Here is a 19,663-nt window from a genome sequence, read left to right as displayed (position 1 = left end):
CAAATATCATTCTATATTCTTTTAGTGGTGTTTACTTAAAATTCCATTACCAGATATCCTTACAAATCAATGTGTATCAATATGGATTGACCTTTTAAAAGTTGTATATTATTTCATAGCTGTATATACACCAAAATTTATTATTTATTCAACTATATCACTGTTGATGGATTTCAGATTGTTTACAGAGTCTTTTTCTGTGATAAACAATGTAGCAATATGTGTTTTCATGTTGTGGTTCCATTAATTCTGTCATATGTTTCCAGATGGCTCGATGTCTGTGGCTTAAGCGGCTAAGCCACATACACCTGAGCTGGTGGGTTCAAATCCAGCCCGGGCCTGCCAAACAACAATGATGGCTGCAACCAAAAAATAGCTGGGCATTGTGGCGGGTGCTTGTAGTCCTAGCTACTTGGGAGGCAAAGGCAGGAGAATCGCTGGAGCCCAGAAATTGGAGGTTGCTGTGAGCTGTGATGCCACGGCACTCTACCCAGGGCGAAAGCTTGAGGCTGTGTCTCAAAAAAATATATATATATGTTTCCAGAAATTAAACTATGAAGTAAGAAGGCATATGTGTTTTTTAATTTTAATAAATTATACCATTGTGGTTTGCAAAAGGGTATCATAATATATTGCTCCATCAAACACGTGTATGAAAGTATTTTCTCACACTCTTGCTAGCCCAGGAGGTCACCTTTTTTATTATTGTCAATTTGAAAGGCAAAAAAAAGAAGTATCTCATTTTAATTTTCATTTCCATTTTAATGTGCATTTCCCTACTAGCATGTTTATTGGCTATTTGTGTTTCTTCTTCTAGAAACTTCCTTTTCCATCCATTCTGCACTTTTTTCTACTGTGTTATCTTTTCTCATCTGTTTGTAGGAGCACCTTATCCTAGTGATATGAATCCTCCATGTTGCAAATGCTTTTGTACCTTGCTTACGATGTCATTTTCTATGCAGAGAATTTCAGTTGTTCACGTAGTGGGATCTGTTGGATTTTTCTTTCATGCTATCTCTGTTTCCCATCTTGTTTAAAAAGGTCTCCTACTCATTAGATGATATTTTACCATATACTTCTTACTTTGCTTCAACATATAGTTTAATTTTTATATGTTCAATTCTTCTATTAAAATTTTACTTAGAACTGTGATTATTAGTTTTAGAAAGTGTTTTTTGGTGTGTGTTCTCTCATTATATTGATTTAAGCCCTCTCATGTTTTCATGACAGTCCTCTTTTCTTCTTGGTTCTGCTTCAATAAGAGTCACCTTTTTCACTTCTTGAGTTTGATTTTGTTTCTTCCCTGCCACTGGAGAATCGTGGTATCTTTCCTTTTCTTCTTTTTTCCCCCACTAATGAATGAGGGTTCCAAGCCAGGGAAGGCTTCCCTTCCTTGACTTTGGGTCAAGCAGTGGGACCTCTCTGGCACTGGAGAGCCAGCAAGCAGGGGCAGATGCGGCATGAGTGCTGATTGTAATGATGAGCAACAGACCTGCCCAGACCACATCCTCTCCCCAGGGCTGGGGTGGGAGGCGGCTCTGTGTTGAGACTCTCCAGGCACAAGCAGGTGAGGAGGATCAGTCCTCGGCTAAGCAAGCCCTCCTTTCAAGGTAGCCTCCCTCCAGGTCTGAGGTTCAAGCTCCCCTCTTCCCAGAATCCCATCCACTGGGCATTTTGAAATATGGAAAGTAGTTCAGTAATACCTACCTACACAGATTCTTTAGGTTGGGGTTCATCTAGTCCCCATCTAACGGATGGTATATGTAGATGCTACCCTCAGCTAGGTCTTTTGGGGATTCATACTAACAGAGGAGTTGAAGTATCTGGGACTATTTGAGAATTTTCTAGCATACAGCTAGAAAGCTAAATATTATAATTTGCCTAAGGCTAGGAGCTTTTTATATCTGTTACTTCTATGCTTTTTAATCCTCCTAAAAGCAATGTCATCTTTTCTTTTAGATACAAGAAAGGTTTGATTTTTATTTTAATGCTTCAAATGGCCCATTCTACATCATTCAGAGGTAGATCATAAGGGAACTACACTAATTTAGCACTGAGTTCAGCCAAGAAGAGGTTTCAGGACAATCTGTATTCTAAACCCAAATAGCAATGCCTTCTCACCTTACAATTAGGAAACACATAGAGCCTTTTTACTAGGTTTGTAATGAGGGAAACCTTAGTCAGGGTGGGGAATAATCAACTTTTTCCCAGGAGACAATACAAGATGCTCAAAATGCTAAATGCTATAGGCAGCAGGATATATATTGCTTCGTAAGCCACATTGAGGTTCTTTATTAAGTAAAGTTCCCACCATTCTGTGACATAGGTAGGGCAAATATTCCTACTCCAATTTCTGTATGTGGGAAACTGAGTCTCAGAGATCCCAAACAAATTGCCTTAGATCACATAAAAGAAAACTGACAGCGAGGACCTTACTTAACTTTAATTGAGTTGATTTGGAAACTACTTGTCATTTTACTGAAAATAATTCCTCAGAAAAGCAAGCATCCCATCACTCAATTTTTTTTAATTTTTTTGAGCCAGAGTCTCACTCTGTTGGCCTGGGTAGAGTGCCATGGCATCATAGCTCACAGCAACCTCAAATCCCTAGGTTCAAGTGATCCTCTTGCCTCAGCCTCCCAAGTAGCTGGGACTACAGGCACCTGCCACAACTCCTGAATAATTTTTCTATTTTTTGTAGGGACAGAGTCTCACTCTTGCTCAGGCTTGTCTCACTCCTGAGCTCAAGCAATCCACCCACCTTGGCTTCCCAAAGTGCTAGGATTATAGGCATGCATCACCATACCTGGCCCCATGTACTCAATATTATGTTGAAAAATAGTAGATCAACAACTATAGGCCCACACAAGAGAAAAACACAATTAAATTCAAGAAGCTGGGTAGGTCCCCACCTAATGAGAACAATCAACGTAGGGATATATGGCACACTACCTGGGTGAAGGACTCAACTGTGACTCAGGCTTTACCTTACAAATGCAAACAATGTAATCTACTTGTATGTATCCTCATTGAATCTGAAATTTTAAAAATAAACAGATAAATAATAAAAAAGAGGGGGGAAATAAAATAATTCTTTACATTAATTTATCTGCTTATTTAAAAAAATATTTACGGTGTGCCCATCATGTGCCAGGAACTGTTCTTGGTGCCATTTAAAATGCTTCCATAGTATTTTACAGTCAAAGCCTTTTCACACGCATTCTGTCAAACACAGTTTTCTACTAATCATATCTTCTCCCCTTCACTAGATACAGTACATCTCTGTAAGTGAACCTATTCGTGTGCATGAAAGGTAACTTTCTAGTTATAATTAGAGGCAGATTGAGGCATGACTCCATTAGGCATCACTATCAAGAACTGAAAGTAACCTAGACTCTCTTCTGGTTCCAAATGAGGTGCCTTATCTATCTCTTCCCAGCAGAACATACGGCCTTCACAATTTTAATTGTTCATTATGTCTTAGAACACCTGCAAGCACAGTTAATAACATTTTGGTGTTTGTTAACTTTATTCCATTGAGAATGAATATTCAGCCAGTTCAGGAAAACTCATAAGCCAGAATTCAATACTTTATGAAAAAAAAACAAACAAACAGATTGTGTTGAATAATTTTATTCTTGGAAACATTACATTTTTTTTTATTCCTTTCAGGTAATGAAAACTGTATAGAGGTACTTTTGGAGCAAAAATGTTTTCGCAAATTTATTGGTAATCCCTTTACTCCCCTGCACTGTGCAATGTAAGTAGAAATGCTGAAAGTTAACGGCATTGTTTTAATTCTCTTAACTACACATAGAGAAATTGCTTTTTAGGGAAGGGAAAAGCTTTTAGATTACAGAAAAGAGTAAAATACTCCATTTTACTGCTAAAGACAAATAGGTCTGATAGTGAAGTGTGATCCCGAATGTTAATGATTTTCCAGGAGATGTTTTTGGTGTGCTCACATGCCATCTTAGGAAAACTTCACAAAGGGTTGGGCTGAGAGGCACAATAACCATTATGTGAAGAACTCTTCCAGTGTAACTCACAATTGTCTGCCAAATTCTAAAAATAAGGAAAAGTTGAAAACAATATGCCCATGGATGGGTAGAAAGACATTTTAGACCAGAAAGACTTTTCATATATTGTAAGTCTCCATTTTTCATAGAGTTTTAAGTCTTTTTTTGGTAAATGTAATTTTTGCTCCAGTCTCACAGTGTGAGCCATTGTTCAGAGGATACAGTGACTTTAAATCATGGCCTAGGGATCTCGGTTCAACTGGGCATTCACAGTCAGCCTGTGGTGCCTAAGACCTGAGGATACCGTCTCCACATTGCCTCTGGGCTCCACATGAAAGCCGGGTCATTTGATTGGAAGGATATTGGAGGCGTAAAATAAATCAATAAACAAAACATAAGTGACAAGGAGTCAGTAATTTAAAATCTGAAGTAATCATGTCTTTTCCATTTTGATATTCTCCAAAACACCAAACATGGTGCTTTGCGTAAGTGGTGTGTAATAAACTTCTACCTGGTTGTGGAGATTTTGAAGAAAGTGCTAGGGGTTGCAGAGTGTATGCCACTGAAACATATACCACAGATATTTGCATCAGATTGTTAAATACATCGTGCATGGGGAGAGAGGGATATAATTTTTTAAAAAGCAATATTTTTACATTAAAATTCATTTTTATTTTAGAATAAATGATCATGAGAATTGTGCATCATTGTTACTTGGGGCCATAGATTCCAGTATTGTCGGTTGTAGAGATGACAAAGGCAGGTGAGTGAGCCTGGGATGGCATGCCTTTTATCTTGACGAATCTTAATCTCTGCTCTTTGGCTACAGAGTAGCAAAACACCTGGTATTTTTTTTTTTCTTTTTATTAGAAGAATAATATAGAAACATGGTTTTAGAAAACTAATTATAGAGGGCATATAATTAAAGAAGTTTCCCTCTGAACCCAGAATTCCCAGCCTCTTCCATAAAGAAAACTACTATACATTGTTATTTCCAAATTTTTATATTCTTACAAATATTTTCTATAGATATCTAACAAAAAATATAGGTATGCATATATTCTTTTGCGCAAAGGGGACATTCTATAACAATTCTCTGAGTTTAGTATATCTTGGAGATCTTTCCATACCAAAACACAAATTTATCACACTCTTCTTGAACCTGGATATACTATAACTTAGTCAGCCTGTCTCTGTGGAAGAACATTTATGTCGTTTCCAGTATTTGGCTGTTTCAAAGAGTGATGCATTGAACATTTTCATATGTGTCCATACACATGATCGAGTAGACTATGAGATTAAGTCCGAAAAGTGGGATTACTTGGCTAAAGGGTTGGGAGTTTTTCATTTTGATAAATAATGTCAAGTCATTCTCTGAAAGATATCAACTGTCCACATTAGATGATGTGAGATTTTAAAATTTTTATTTAGTCAGAAAGTATCTATCTCAAAGATGACAGCGAAGTCACTGGAACTTAAGATTAAGGGGCCCATAGCGGTGCTAACTCAGCTATCAGGGCCACCACATACAGCCCCAAATCTAGAAGGTGCTGTTCACATAGGTGACACTTTGGTGTCTACCTTGAATGCCCTTCCCAGGGGGCCTAACCATTATCTCTATAAATAGAGAAGTTTTAAACCCTCAAGACAACACCCTGGACATGTTTCTTGGGCAATCCCTAAGAGAGTGAAAGTTTAAAGGAAACTAAATCGTATTTGGTTTAAATCTTCAGGACACCCCTTCATGCGGCAGCCTTTGCGGATCACGTGGAGTGCTTGCAGCTTCTTTTGAGACACAATGCTCAAGTGAACGCAGTAGACAATTCAGGGAAAACAGCACTGATGATGGCTGCTGAGAACGGGCAGGCGGGCGCCGTGGGTGTGTACTTGTTGTGTGACCTTTACTTACACTTGTCCAAAACCCCAAATTATGTAACATTGTCATCAGTGATTCCCTTTGTACATACGTGTGAATAAGGGCCATTAACAGTGTTATTTAAGTCACCTGACTCTTCCTGCTCTATCTTCAGTTTCCTGTTACCTAATTGTTGGTGGGCCTTGTCAAAGCAAGCTAATCTTTCTGTAGTGAAATTTCCCAACATTTAGAAACCAAACATAACAACGGAATCATTTTAACTGGAAATAATGAACTGTAAAGTCAATTAAAATAGACGGTAGTCAACCTTAGATTTGGATAGAACAAATATGACAATAAATTGCCCCCTTTCTCTTTGAAAACATCAAATATGATTATGTGAGCTGTACTGATTTAAATGTTATTATTTTTGTAGTGACTTCTTCAAAATGCATGTGATCAGCATCTAGTCTAAGTAACCTTCTTTCTTGTCTTTTTTCTGTAGATATTTTGGTGAACAGTGCCCAGGCTGATCTGACTATAAAGGATAAGGATTTGAACACACCCTTACATCTGGCGAGTAGTAAAGTGTGTAAATGAATTTAAAACATCGTTACATAGTGTTGTCATAATAATCATAGCAGTAAAAGAGTTGAAATTCTATCTCAGAACTGTGTGGCATGGCTCTTAGCTAAGATGTACATTTTTTCACAATGTTGTCAAGTAAGTGGAATGAAAGGGGGAAAAGGAAAGGACAGAGCCACCAGGTTGGCGGGGATGTGCCTCATCAACGTGAATGATGAGAACATGATTTTCGAGGCATTTGCCACTTGCATTCTTGCTGCAGTCTGTCTCAATTCTGCTACTGTCTCTGCCTCCTGGGGGCTGGTTCCACGTTTTGGTGCCACATAGGACCGTGGTTGTATGGCTTTTAAAATGTAAGCAACCCTACTTGCTTTCATTCTGTTCCATTTGAAGACATTGCAGTAGCAAAGCCAAAAAAAAAAAAAAAAAAAAATACTCTACTGTGAAGCCAACATATCTATGTGTATTTCTACCTTTCCCCCCTTTTTTTCTGATGCACAATTCAAATCAAAGAATGTGTGTGTTTTTCCGAATAGATTGTGTTCATATGTTACTTAAAATTCCTGCTTCCATAAAAGATAAGTTTATACACACACACATCACATCATATACTTTACAAAAGAGGGTTAAAACTGTTTTATAACTTGGTTTTATTACCAAATCATATATTGTGAATATATTTCTTTTAAACATGAGGTTTTATGGTCTTTTAGAAGACAGCTGGTATTCCACCTTAGGAATGTGCTATCTTTTATTCAACCCATCTTCTATACATGCTACTGAAGATTCAGTACATGAAATACTTGAGATTTCAGACTTTTTTCAGGTTGTGGAATATTTGGATTATACCTATTGAGCATCCCAAATCTAAATATCCAAAATGATCCAATGAGCATTTTCTTTGCCATTTTCTTTGAATGCTATGTCAATGCTCAAAAAGTTTTGTATTTTAGAGCATTTAGATTTCCAAGTTTCCAATTTGGGATGCCTAACCTTTACAAATAAGGCTTAGTGAGAGAAATATTTTTTAAGAATCCTTTAAGATGAGTTCCTCATGTAAAATTATTGAGTCTAAGGATATGAAGATTTTTAAAACCAAAATAGTCCTCTAAGAAGATCACAACAGTGGATACTCCACCAGCGTCAGAATGCAGCCTCCATGGACATTTCCAAAATTGTATTTAAGGGTCTCCCAGTCTCTCACATGTGGCATTATTATATGAAGCCAGTTGGTACCACTGATCATCGTATTTAACATAGTTAAAATGCTAAAGTGGTGTCATAAAGTCTTAGCCAGTCCTTTCTTTGCTTGCATTTTCTTACTTTACATTCTGGGAAGCCCATGGAAAATACAAAAGTGCTCACTTTTATGCAGTTTATTTTAAGGTGTAGTATTTTAATGAAGATGAGGGCAGTGTTTTTCTCTTTTCTATTTTTTTTTTAAATCATAGCTGTGTACATTAATGCGATCATGGGGCACCATACACTGGTTTTATAGACCAATTGACGTATTTTCATCACACTGGTTAACATAGCCTTCCTGGCATTTTCTTAGTTATTGTGTTAAGACATTTACATTCTACATTTAGTAATGTGGTGCAAATGAATCACCTGGGAATTTTGTGAAATTATAGATTCTGATTTATTTGGTCTAGGGTAAGGGCTGAGATTCAATGTTTGTAATTCCCAGGTGATACAGATGCTGCTGATCTGTGGGCCACATGTTGATTAGCAAGGGCTTACAGGAAGCCATGAACCCCTTAAAAGTGCCCTAGGCTTGAAGTCATGAAAGGATCTCTGACTTACCAATTGGTTTTCAAGAATGATCAGCCATCTAGTATCATAAGATACAGAGAGATATCTTTTCCTGGTTGAGGAAGAAAAGAATAAGCCATCCCAAAATAGGGTCTTTTCACAATATAAGGCAATAAATGATGATGAGTGACACAAATAATAGGAATGGGAATTCTAAGGATAAATGGTTCACTGAAGTGGTAATTGAAGGCCTGAGATAGGAAATGTTTATGTATGTTTAAAAAGTGATGTTGAAGGTTAAAGGATACTCCTTATTCTACTCCCTGTTTACCAGCTGACCTAACGAAGCTAGCATCTGCTTTCGCTCTCTGGACATTAATTCTAAAAGTTATCTTAGAAGTATTAATATTTTAGACCAGACTTATGTTAACCAAATCCTAATAGACCTTATTCAGAATCTCAGCGTATCTGGGGCCAATTTGCTTTTTAGAACAAAAAAATTACTCCAAAAATAGTCTTATACACATAGAATGTTTTTAGGCAAAGGAAATTCATTTTCAATTTAAGGCATAATGAAGTAATTTTCCAGGAACTTTTCTGTGTCTCTGTCCCAGATTTCTTATCATTCTTTTTCTTTATTAGGGTCATGAAAAATGTGCCTTGTTAATACTTGACAAGATACAAGATGAGAGCCTTATTAATGCAAAAAATAATGCACTGCAGACGTAAGTATAACTATTAAAGTTTGACTCAGATCTAAAATCATAGTCCTTTATTCAACAAATATTAAGAGCCTGCTCTGTGCCAGGCTGGGTCCGAGGAAACAGTGGTGAGAGATGCAGACCTGGCTTCCCCTGGGTGAAGTTGACAGTCACTTCCCTACAAATGCTGACCAAGCTAGACAGTTTTAGTTAGAGTTCTTATTTTGATGTCTTCATAGTATTTTGTGACATCTGTGTTTTTCTTTGCAGTATTCCTGGGGTAACATTATAAATTTAGTAGGCTGTTAGAAGAATCTCAAGGCCTTATGGACTGACATATTTAGGGAAACCATTTGTATTATGCATTAGCATAATGTATTCTGACTAGAAAATGACAGTTTTATAAATCAGGTTCCCAGAATACATTTGAAGAGTTTCTAAGCTATTTGTCTTAATTATATTTTAATATGATTCAGTGTAATCCTCAGTGTGAAAGATCTAAAAGCTGCTCCATTTTCTGTTTTAGGAAATTACTCATACATTTGTTTTAAAGGCAAAGGAATATTAGGATTTTTTTTATTTGAGATTCTCAGGCCAGATGTGGTATCTCACACCTGTAATCCTGCACACTAGGAGGCTGAGGCAGGTGGATTGCCTAAACTCAGGAGTTTGAGACCAGCCTGAGCAAGAGTAAGACCCCATCTCTAAAAATAGCTGGGTTTTGTGGCAGATGCCTGTAGTCCCAGCTACTTGAGAGGCTAAGGCAAGAGAATTGCTTGAGCCCAGAGTTGGAGGTTGCTGTGAGCTGTGATGCTACAGCACTCCTCAGAGGGTGGCAAAAAAAAAATTCTTAAGCATTATATAGCACAATATACTGAGTTTGGCATTATTCTTAAGGTATTATAAGTTTCGTAAAACATTTGTGTGCATTTAGCAATAACAAAGAAGTTTGAAATTATATAAATATGGATGATATTAATGCCAGTTTTATTAATGATCTGTGTGAGACAGTGATTCAAATACTGTAGTAGAAATCTAATGATAAAGAACCTTCTACAAAACACACAAGAGCTTGAGTTCTTCCTCTGTCTTCCAATGTCTTGTCATTGAGATTGTTTGAGATGCAGAATATTTGCAGTATCTGCAGAGAAATCTGGGCCAAACGTGTAAAAACAGGAGGATTATTAGCACCTGGAAAACATCTGGTCAACAAATACCTTCATAAGCAGTAAAAATATCCATATGCTGGCCTGGCCAGGAACGGTGGCTCACACCTGTAATCCTAGCACTCTGGGAGTCTGAGGCAGGTAGATTGCTTGAGCTCAGGAGTTCAAGACCAGCCTGAGCAAGAGCGAGACCCCATCTCTGCTAAAAATAGAAAAACTAGCTGGGTGTTATAGTTGGTGCCTATAGTCCCAGCTACACGAGAGGCTGAGGCAACAGGATTGCTTGAGCCCAAGAGTTTGATGTTGCTATGAGCTATGTTGATGCCATAGCACCCTACTCAAGGCAACAGAGTGAGACTCGGTCTCAGAAAAAAAAAAAATCCACATACTATTTTTAGATTCTTAAGTACTTCCTTCCTTTAGTGACATGGGCTAACCAAAGTGCCACATTCTCTCAAATACGCGTCATGACTGATACTCGGTCTTGTGTTTTAGACCCCTCCATGTTGCTGCACGCAATGGCTTGAAGGTGGTAGTTGAGGAGTTGCTGGCCAAAGGGGCCTGTGTCCTTGCCGTGGATGAAAATGGTAAGTGGTAAAAGTAAACAGTCGATGCAGGTACCTTCCATATGCTGTTAAGCCTGAGGAAAATAAGAAAGACATGAGCTAGTTAAAAAGGCAGTGAGAATTCTCTTCCCCTTGGGAAGTTCTATGTGTGTGAAAATCAAACAAGGATAATTTGTCCTGTCTGTCTTTTTGTAAATCACATGGTCTACCCGTAGCCCACCAGTGCTGTCCATTCTGCATGTAACGTCAGCAGCTGGCCTCTAACTCCTCAGCATGGTGGTTAAGCTATTTTATACATAACAAAAAATTTTCAACTTGGCATTCACAATTCTAACCGCATATGCTGAAGACTTAGGGATTACACGTGTCATTAGTGCATGCTCAAGGGCCCAAATATAAACCTAGGTCTTTGATCGTATTTCAGTTCATTCTGAGACCAAACCTTTTTTTCCTTTTAAAGTAAGGATCAGAACTCATGTTCTCCATATGGAAATTTGGGGAACAAGAGTAAAATTTCTTAATTAATGTCTGTGCTTGAAAACTTCTCCTGATCTATATATTTCTTTTCTAAATGAGCTAATTCTTAACAGAAGCTCTGTACTTTGCTTCCTTAGAAATTTTGAAAGATAATGAATACAGGAATTGTACTAAACTGCCATTTTAAGCAGACTGCCTATTAACTTTGGGAAGCAAAAAAAAGGAATTTCTGGATATTTACGAATTAAGTAATTTTTAAATATGGCATTAATTGTGGCATTTAATTAAAGTATTGTAATGTATTAATGTAACTCAATTAACTGCTTATTACAGGTATTGGAATTAGCAGCTCATGCCTATTTCTCAGAAGTAAGCAGCCATACTGACATCATTAGCTAACTTTGATTAGTGTTGGTTCTGCAGCCCCATTTATCCTGGCATGTACCCTGCTCTATCCCAGCCTGACTCATCTAAGAAGTGCAGAAAGTTCTCTCTTACTCCATCTCTTTGATCTTCCTGCCTCCACCTTCCCTCACCATCTTATCACCACGATATACCTTATGGCTGGCATGCAGAGGTCCACAGTTTATCTCCAAAATGACCAAAGAGAACAGAATGAATTAGTTTTGCCTTTCTTGGGTGTAAATTTGCTACATCTGAGATTTGTGTGGCCAAACACAACCTTAAGAACAAGAGCCCCCGGGTCAGCGGAACTGCAGCCTATGTCAGGGTTCAGCTGCACCCCAAAGGTGGGGGACCCTACGGGGGCAACTTGTCCAGGAGTACAGTCATGATTCCTTAACTGGCCTTTATGGAATGGAATAGCTGTCCATTTGTCTTTGTTTTCATACCAGAAAGAATAATAATCCCTTAAAAGGGCAGGGAGGGAAAGCAGGTCTAAGTGTTAAAGTTCACTGAGACAGTTCTGAGTGACTGAGTGAGGGCCCTACACAATGGGTAGAAGGAACTCAGGCCAGCAGAGAAGGCGGCTGACCCTTTCAGGCCAGTGGAATAAAGGTTGGATGAAGGAGCAATTAAATCAAAGACTTCTTAACTGACCTCCCCAAGACACCTGTCTATGTGTAAAGGCAGTTTGCTCACGAGGACTGGATGCAGCAAGTCTAAACTGCAGAGAATGACGTGACTCTAATTGTGGCCCAGCATAGTCATATTCTTACATGTTACATTTCAGATTCAGATTTGGTTGGTGGAGTGGCTGTTTCCTACCTTTCTGTTAAATTTCTCTTAAATGATTGTAAATTTTTAATCACACACAACCAGTGCCTTCCTGTATCTGATCTACTCAAATGATTCCATTTTTCTAAAACCAGTTAATTGGTGTATACTTTATAGAGAGAGTATATATAAAATGACAAAACTACTTTGCTCACTTTTATAGTCCTGTGATTTTTGCTATCTTTTCTAATCTGACACACAATTTCCTAACAATGCAAAGTCATTGTTCTCAGAATGAGAGTCCGACTTGGGCCCAGGCCTGAGGCTCATGGTGTGCGTTCGTTCTCGAGTGGAAACATCCTCCTGGTGTGTCCTGTGGCTGTTTTGTGTGGTATTGTGTCCCACACCCGCCCCCTCATGTTTCTGTTCACTAGATGAAGGCTGGAATCCTGCCTAACTTTGGATAATGTGGTGCTTGCTGTAGTCATGTGAGCTGGAAAAAACAAAAACAAAAAAACCCTCCACAGAATGTCTCCCCACTCCCTCTCCCTCAAGCCTCATCCCTAGCATGACTGTGGAGAGTAACTCCCCGTTTTACCCGGCATGATCTCTAACTCAACATACATCTCTGCATTTGAGATCATCTGAGATGTACTGTGGAATGCTCGCGTGCCTCCGGACTCCCAGACTAACCACCGCCTTGTCTGCATTTACGCCCAGGTCATACCCCGGCCCTGGCTTGCGCTCCTAACAAAGACGTGGCTGACTGCCTGGCCCTCATTTTGGCTACCATGATGCCTTTTTCTCCTTCCAATACAATGACGGCTGTCAACTTCGTTTGTTTTAAAAAAGACAATTTGAACAGGACGACCCTCTCCAATCTGGGTAGCATGGTTAGCCTGTGCAGTAACAACGTAGGCTCAGAGGATGGGTACAATGAAAACGATTCTGATTCAGAAACGTTTTGACTTTGGACTGTAGAAGCTTGTCCTTGATCACCTGTGTTGGAGGAAGGGAAAGAAGCTTGAATTCCATGTTTATGTTGTGTTCAGGTATTATTTGAGGCTCAGGCTTCCAGAAGCCAGTAGAGAAGGAATTAAACCAAGAGAGGTTAGAGAGGCGGTTGGACGAAACATACACACAGATGGGTCCCGATTTTGTTTTGTTTCATGTTTTCCTTAGATCTAAGATACTTCTGTGAAAGTCTACCTCTCATTTTAAGTGAGGAATAGAAAATGTATTTAATTCCTTTTCTTTGGGGGATAATGCAACAGAGAGGCAACCATTCTCTATGAAGAATTTTTTTCATGTACTCAGCAGTCTGTTCTCAGAAGTAGATCAATGTGACATTCACATCCCCTGGGAGGGGAGGGAAGAGGTAGACAGGAAATGCCTCCAACCTCGTCTCACTTTGATGTTTACTTCCTCACTAGAAGCCAAAGGTAAAGGTGTTCATCTTCAGAAATAATGCCTGTAATGATCTTTTTAAGGGAGTCCAGCTATTCATACCCTCTCTATAGTAAGCACTTAAATATCCAGAACTACTTTCTGAGGATCTTTGTTAAAGTTGCCAGATGAATTGAAAAACGGAACTTGCTTTTTTTCGTTTAACACAAATGTAGTACCCAAGTGTTCCCCATAACAAGCCTGTAACTAATTTTCACCCAAGTGATTGAAACCAAATCTATCTAATAACATTTCAGATGACAATTATATTGCACCAAAACTTTGAGACAATATGCAAATTTAACATGAAACTACTCCTTGTTGATTCTTTCTTAAATCAAAATATGTACTAACTTTTTTAAAACCAGAATCATCAGCATGGTTGATCAATAGTAAAATGTCCATAAGCTTCTCAAAGTCATGTCAAGTGAATGAAAGTGTGACTGCAAAAGGAAACAAAGAAAGTGAAAGCAGAAGGTAGAAACGGTTGATAGAGAAAGTAAAGCCAATTGCCAGTTGTTTGTTGATGAAATCAACATAGTGAATACTGTGTCTGCTCCCTCTGCCAAAGCTTCTAGGTCAAATGGACCCCGTTCCGCACCTGGAACAGCTGTACAAAAAGAAGAATGAAAGACTCTTTAAAAATTATGCACATACACACATGGGTGTGTACATGTACATATACGTGTCTGTATGTAGTTCATCAACCAGCTATCCATGAGGACCAAAATGCTTCAGTCTAAAATGGAAGATTTAAACTTTTTTCCTTCAAAATGCAAGTGAGAACTGAAGTAGCTTTTCTATGGAGTTAAAATGTAATCTTTTGGTGTAACAGTCTTTGTTGTGTTTTATATTTCTTATGACACAGATTTCTAGTTGACAGCGTAACATTTGTAACTGAAAATGTGTTGACTACGGTTTCTTTTTTGCCAAATTAGAGAAAATGTTCGGTTTATTTTTTGCCAAATTAGAGAAAATGTTCATACACTTTTCATGTGAACGTGTTCATATTTATTTGAAATGAAACAAATACCAAGGAAACATCCATTGTTTATTTGCTATGTATCTTATTTGGAATAACAAAATAGTGGAAAAACACACTCAAGCCTGGGCTAGCCAACAGCCTGGGGCCAGGCCCAGCATTTCCACTGCTAAAGTTTCTGGTGGACCGTTAGGTTCTTCCATGTTGGCTAGAGAGGGGTACAACACCCATCACTCCCCCACAGTCTGGAGCCAGCGTAGAGCTTAGAAGACACTGCGGTCTGTATACTCTTCTGCATGGTGAAGACGGAAGTGTGTAGATCATATACACAAGATGGTCCCCAAACATCCAGAAGTTACCCGAAATACACTGAAAAGTCTTACATGGTCCCAGTAACCTAATGAGAAAAGATGTCAATGTGTGAGTACGTACACCAAGAGGAGAAATAAAGATCACTAGCTCAAGTGCTATTTTCCACTTGAGGAAGAGACAGGAAAGAAATATGTTGAATTAGGACCGTACTCTCTGACATTTCATAATGGGTTTCATTTTCATCCCCCAAATTCCTATTTATAGTGTATGTGAGAGATTTTTAAAACAGTGTTCTGTCATCTCTGGATCAAATACAGACACTGTATTATATTTTTCATCTAGCTATAAAATACTTTGATTTCATTCTTTTAATATTCTGGATTTAATGAAAACTCATGTTGGATTCTTCACAAATGAGAACGTATTTAAAGGACTTAAGAACTGGTATTAATTTTATTGAAAATTTTCAACACCACCACCATTTTCTTTTTATTCTTGGTGTTGTATTTCCCTCCTCCTTCTGTCCTTTTTGTTTGTTAAGAAAAAATGTCTTTTTAAAAAGTAGATAAAGTGCTAATGAGCAATAAAGACCTGATCTTTACCAAAACACTGAAAATAAGGGAGATCTAATGTTGAAGAAGCACAATATACTACGGTGTCTTTTTCTAGAAATGAATGGAAATCTTGCTCAGTTGGCATTTAAAACCAGAACTAAAAATGCCTGCTCTAATGGTGAAGCGGCATTAATGGTTTTCCTGTAGAGCAGCAGAGAGTACAAGGACCCTTTCAGCAAAGCAGTGACGGACCATGACACCTTATCTCCATGGAGCTGCATTTTGACTCTCCCCCACTCTCTAGTACCAATAGAAGGAGGACAAAAGAGCAAAATGAAATCATGCTCACAATAAACTGCTCATTGAATCAATTGACATATCTTTCTTTCTCCCCCTCCCTTTCTCTCATTCTATTTTTCCCTTCCCTGAGACCAAACTTTTTTCTTTCAGAAATGACTTTAAAAGCTATAATTTGTTTGTTTTGATTACATCCCTTAGAAATAAAATTATGTTTGTAACATAGCTTTCTAAGGAAAAAAAAAAACAGAAAATTTTGTGTTTTTCATTGAGTCTTAGTTGCTGAGTGCTTTTACCTAAAGGTGTTATTTTTAAACTGTATTTTAACCACAGCCACAGGGATCGTGTTTCATTGCACTTACCTATTTGCCCGTGTCTGTCTCTCTTTGGTAAATATGTTACGATCTCCAACTTGCCTACAATCTGCTATGATTCTACAGTAAATAGCTCAGGGGATTTCTATTTATCACTATTAAAAGGGCACCATAGTATGTTTTGGTACTTTAGGCAGTAAACACTGCTTCATTTATTATTTTATTATTCAATTAGAACAAGAACATCAAATGATTTGCTGCACTAGTGTTCTTTGTACTGTTGAGCAACTTGGTGTGCTTATCTGTTGTGTTGGTTGAAGAGCCCGTCCCTTTTTTGTCTCGTAATATGAAGTTAGAGTGCCTTTTTAAATTTGTATATTCTGAAAATGTTCTGTGAAAAGTTTTGTATTTTTTTCATGTGTGTGTTATCAGAGCAATATGATACCAGTGAGTTTTCATTTCAACCTTTCTTTGAATGTAAAAAGTGTCTTTTTTCCTATTTCCCCTTTTACTTGCATTGAAATAAATATGAAAATGCTAAAGTTTTCTATAGAAAAATATGTTGGATTTTGCAGTGCTAAAATGCTTTCTTCTTACAAAACCGTAAACCATAGGTCAGTATTAAAGGGGAAAAGCGTTTTAAGATAGTGACAATCTGAGTGTTTGTATAAAATGTAATTCTATGCGTTTCTTATGCAGTGATCTAAAACTTCAATGCAAATATCTTTTGTTTGGTAGTTTTGTCTACGTATTTTATGCTTTAGCATGTGCAATATATATTTGCAAAGCACGATGATACAAATCCGGTGCCAGTGTTATATTTTGCATAACATATTTGTAACAGCATAAAATAATTGTTTGATGATTTGAGTGGAATTTGTCTATAATGTTTTTTATGTAAATTGGAGTTGAATGACTCTGGTAAATATCATGATTGTAAAAATGAGGAAAATGACTTTTAGTTCGGTGAATGACTTCGAACCAATTTGAATCTTCTCAAGCACAGTTTAATACTTTTGCAACTACTGAATGCTCTAATAATGTAATGAAGTACTTAACTGTAATATACTATGGAAATGCATTCAGATGGTTATTTTTACAAAATAAAAACGGTACAAATATTGTTGGAATTTGTGTTTTTTTAATTTTTCCAACTTATGCTTTTTACCAATTATGCTAATTTAAATCTTTGTTCCTCCCCCAACCAGATTAACTTGAAATTTTGAAAATAGTCAAGATAAAGGTATATCTACAGATTTGCTGTTTCTGTGTTTGTATTATCACAATTATGGAAAAAAATAAATATATATGTTTGTGTCTATTATATTTATTTATGCCTCCAACTTTTTCCATGGAATATTTGAGCTGACTTACAACAAAAGACATGTGGTAAATGAGAAGTAGATAAATTAGACTGGGAAAAAGAATATGAACAAATACAGGACCCATAAAATTTAATATAGTGGCTATGATTGAACTTGAGTTTTACTCTGAGCTTTCTTGCAGCCAAGGTAAGAGGGTAAATCTGATCAGTTATACAGTTCACATATATCTGAATTTTGAAGAGGTCTTCAAAATTGTGAAATCAACCATCATTCTTTGTTGCTGTCACCACCACCCTTCAGGGGCTTCATAGGAACACAAGAATCTACCATTTTGTTCTATAAATCCATAGAATTTCCTTCTCCATCCATTTCACCATCCAAAATTTCTTCCGTTGAGAAGTAACTTCAGGGAAAGTCCCTGGAAACACCAAGGAACCTAATGATGGAGATTCCAGCAAATGAGAAAGAGATTTTGGGGGTGGGAACTGCCTGCATTCCTTGATCATAGCATCATAGAATGTTAAACACAGTTCTTACAGTCTGTTGGCCAATCCCATCACCAGCCTTTTTTTTTTTTTTTTTTTTTTGAGACAGAGTCTTGCTCTGTTATCCAGGCTAGAGTGTGATGGCATCATCATAGCTCAATGCAGCCTCCAGCTCCTGGGCTCAAGTGATCCTCCTGCCTCAGCCTCCCAAGTAGCTGGGACTACAATCAGATACCACCACACCTGGCTAATTTTTCTATTTTTTGTAAAGCCAGGTCACATTTCTGCTCAGGCTAATCTCAAACTCCTAGCCTCAAGCCATCCTCCCATCTCAGTCTCCCAGAGTACTAAGATTAGAGGTGTAAGCCACTGCGCCCAGCTGCCATTGCCAGCTTTTTAATGAAGAAACTGAATCCCAAATAAGTTATACAACTTGTTCAAATGTCTGGGGTTAGTAATTTGACTATACCCCTATATGGTCTCTCTTCAATCCCATCATACCATATAATGTCTTTGGGGGGGTGGGGATGGTTTTATGCCTTTTTTCTGCCAGAGATGTTCCGGAAGGTTTTTTATTCGGCCCTGCCTTTCTCCTTATTTGAATATATAAATCTGAGTGCTTTTCAGTCTTAAAGACTGTGAAGCATAAATCACATCACAAGTGTTTCCTATTGTTTAGAGCAGACTGCTACATATTGCTTTGTAACAAATTATCCCCAAACTCAACAGCTTAAAACAACAAATGTTTCCTATTTCAGTCTCTGTAAGTCAACTGTGGTTTAGCTGAGTCTTCTGCTTCAGGTTCTCTCCTGGCTGTAATCATGTTATTGATCAGAGAACGACCCGGATCTAACTCACTCACGTGGTTGTTGTCAGGATGCTTCGCATTTGGACTGAGGATTCAGTTCCTTGATGGCTGGCCAAGTGGGCCTTTCCACAGGGAAGCTCATGGGGCAGCTTGCTTCATAATTGTGAGCAAGAGAAAGAACAAGATAGAAATCCTAGTTTTTTGTAACCGAATTTCAGAAGTTATATTCCAGTGTTTTTCCCATATTCTATTCATTAGAAGCAACTTACTAGATCTAGTCTATACTCAAGAGCGAAGGGTTACCCAAGAGTGTGAACACCAGGAGGTGGAAATCACTGGGAACCATTTTGGAAGGTACTTACCTATCACTGTGTCCTTATAGTGTGTAATATCATACCAGTATACCTTTTCCTGGTAATTGCTAAGAAAATTATTTATTTGACTTCCTAAACTCACCCTTTTAAGAAAAGCACAGAGAACCCTAATTTTAACTGTGCTCTCATAAGTAAGGAAAACGGTGATAATGGCCTCCACTGCAGTAATCACATGGTTGAACATTGATGTGGCACTTTGTCTCCAAACTGCTTATCAAAAAGGGTCCCTCTCTCCAATTCCATTTGATAGGTTTAAATCCCCATACATCTATCCCTCACTTAACACACTTAATGTGTTCCAGAATTAGGTTGCATCGTGTAAAGCATTAAGCTAAAAAGCTATTAGCATAACATAAAAACTTTGGGGGTAAAAGTACTGTATGAATTATCTTTTGAGCAAATTTCACATTGAAGTTACACCTACTATAAAATGGAAAGCACCAAGATAATAGCCATGCCACGTATT

At 37.8% G+C, this 19,663-nt stretch overlaps 1 protein-coding gene across 4 annotated transcripts in view; it reads left to right on the top strand.

The window, feature by feature from the left end:
- The window catches only part of ANKRD44 (ankyrin repeat domain 44), a 359,761-nt gene extending 342,426 nt beyond the window's left edge, over positions 1–17,335 (top strand). For 2 of the 4 annotated variants that reach the window (XM_053598403.1, XM_053598402.1), the window contains exons 22-28: positions 3,673–3,760; positions 4,699–4,782; positions 5,753–5,898; positions 6,380–6,462; positions 8,857–8,939; positions 10,577–10,668; positions 14,318–17,335. In XM_053598403.1, the coding sequence (XP_053454378.1) occupies positions 3,673–3,760; positions 4,699–4,782; positions 5,753–5,898; positions 6,380–6,462; positions 8,857–8,939; positions 10,577–10,668; positions 14,318–14,376 (635 nt within the window). In that variant the 3' untranslated portion in view covers positions 14,377–17,335. Of the gene's footprint in view, positions 1–3,672; positions 3,761–4,698; positions 4,783–5,752; positions 5,899–6,379; positions 6,463–8,856; positions 8,940–10,576; positions 10,669–13,020 lie in introns of all 4 variants that reach the window. The other 2 variants (XM_053598401.1, XM_053598400.1) reach the window with 1 other exon arrangement.
- Positions 17,336–19,663: the final 2,328 nt, after the last annotated feature.

Source organism: Nycticebus coucang, chromosome 7 (assembly GCF_027406575.1).
Source record: "Nycticebus coucang isolate mNycCou1 chromosome 7, mNycCou1.pri, whole genome shotgun sequence".
Classification (NCBI taxonomy): Eukaryota; Metazoa; Chordata; class Mammalia; order Primates; family Lorisidae; genus Nycticebus; species Nycticebus coucang.
This window is presented reverse-complemented; position numbering and strand designations above follow the sequence as displayed.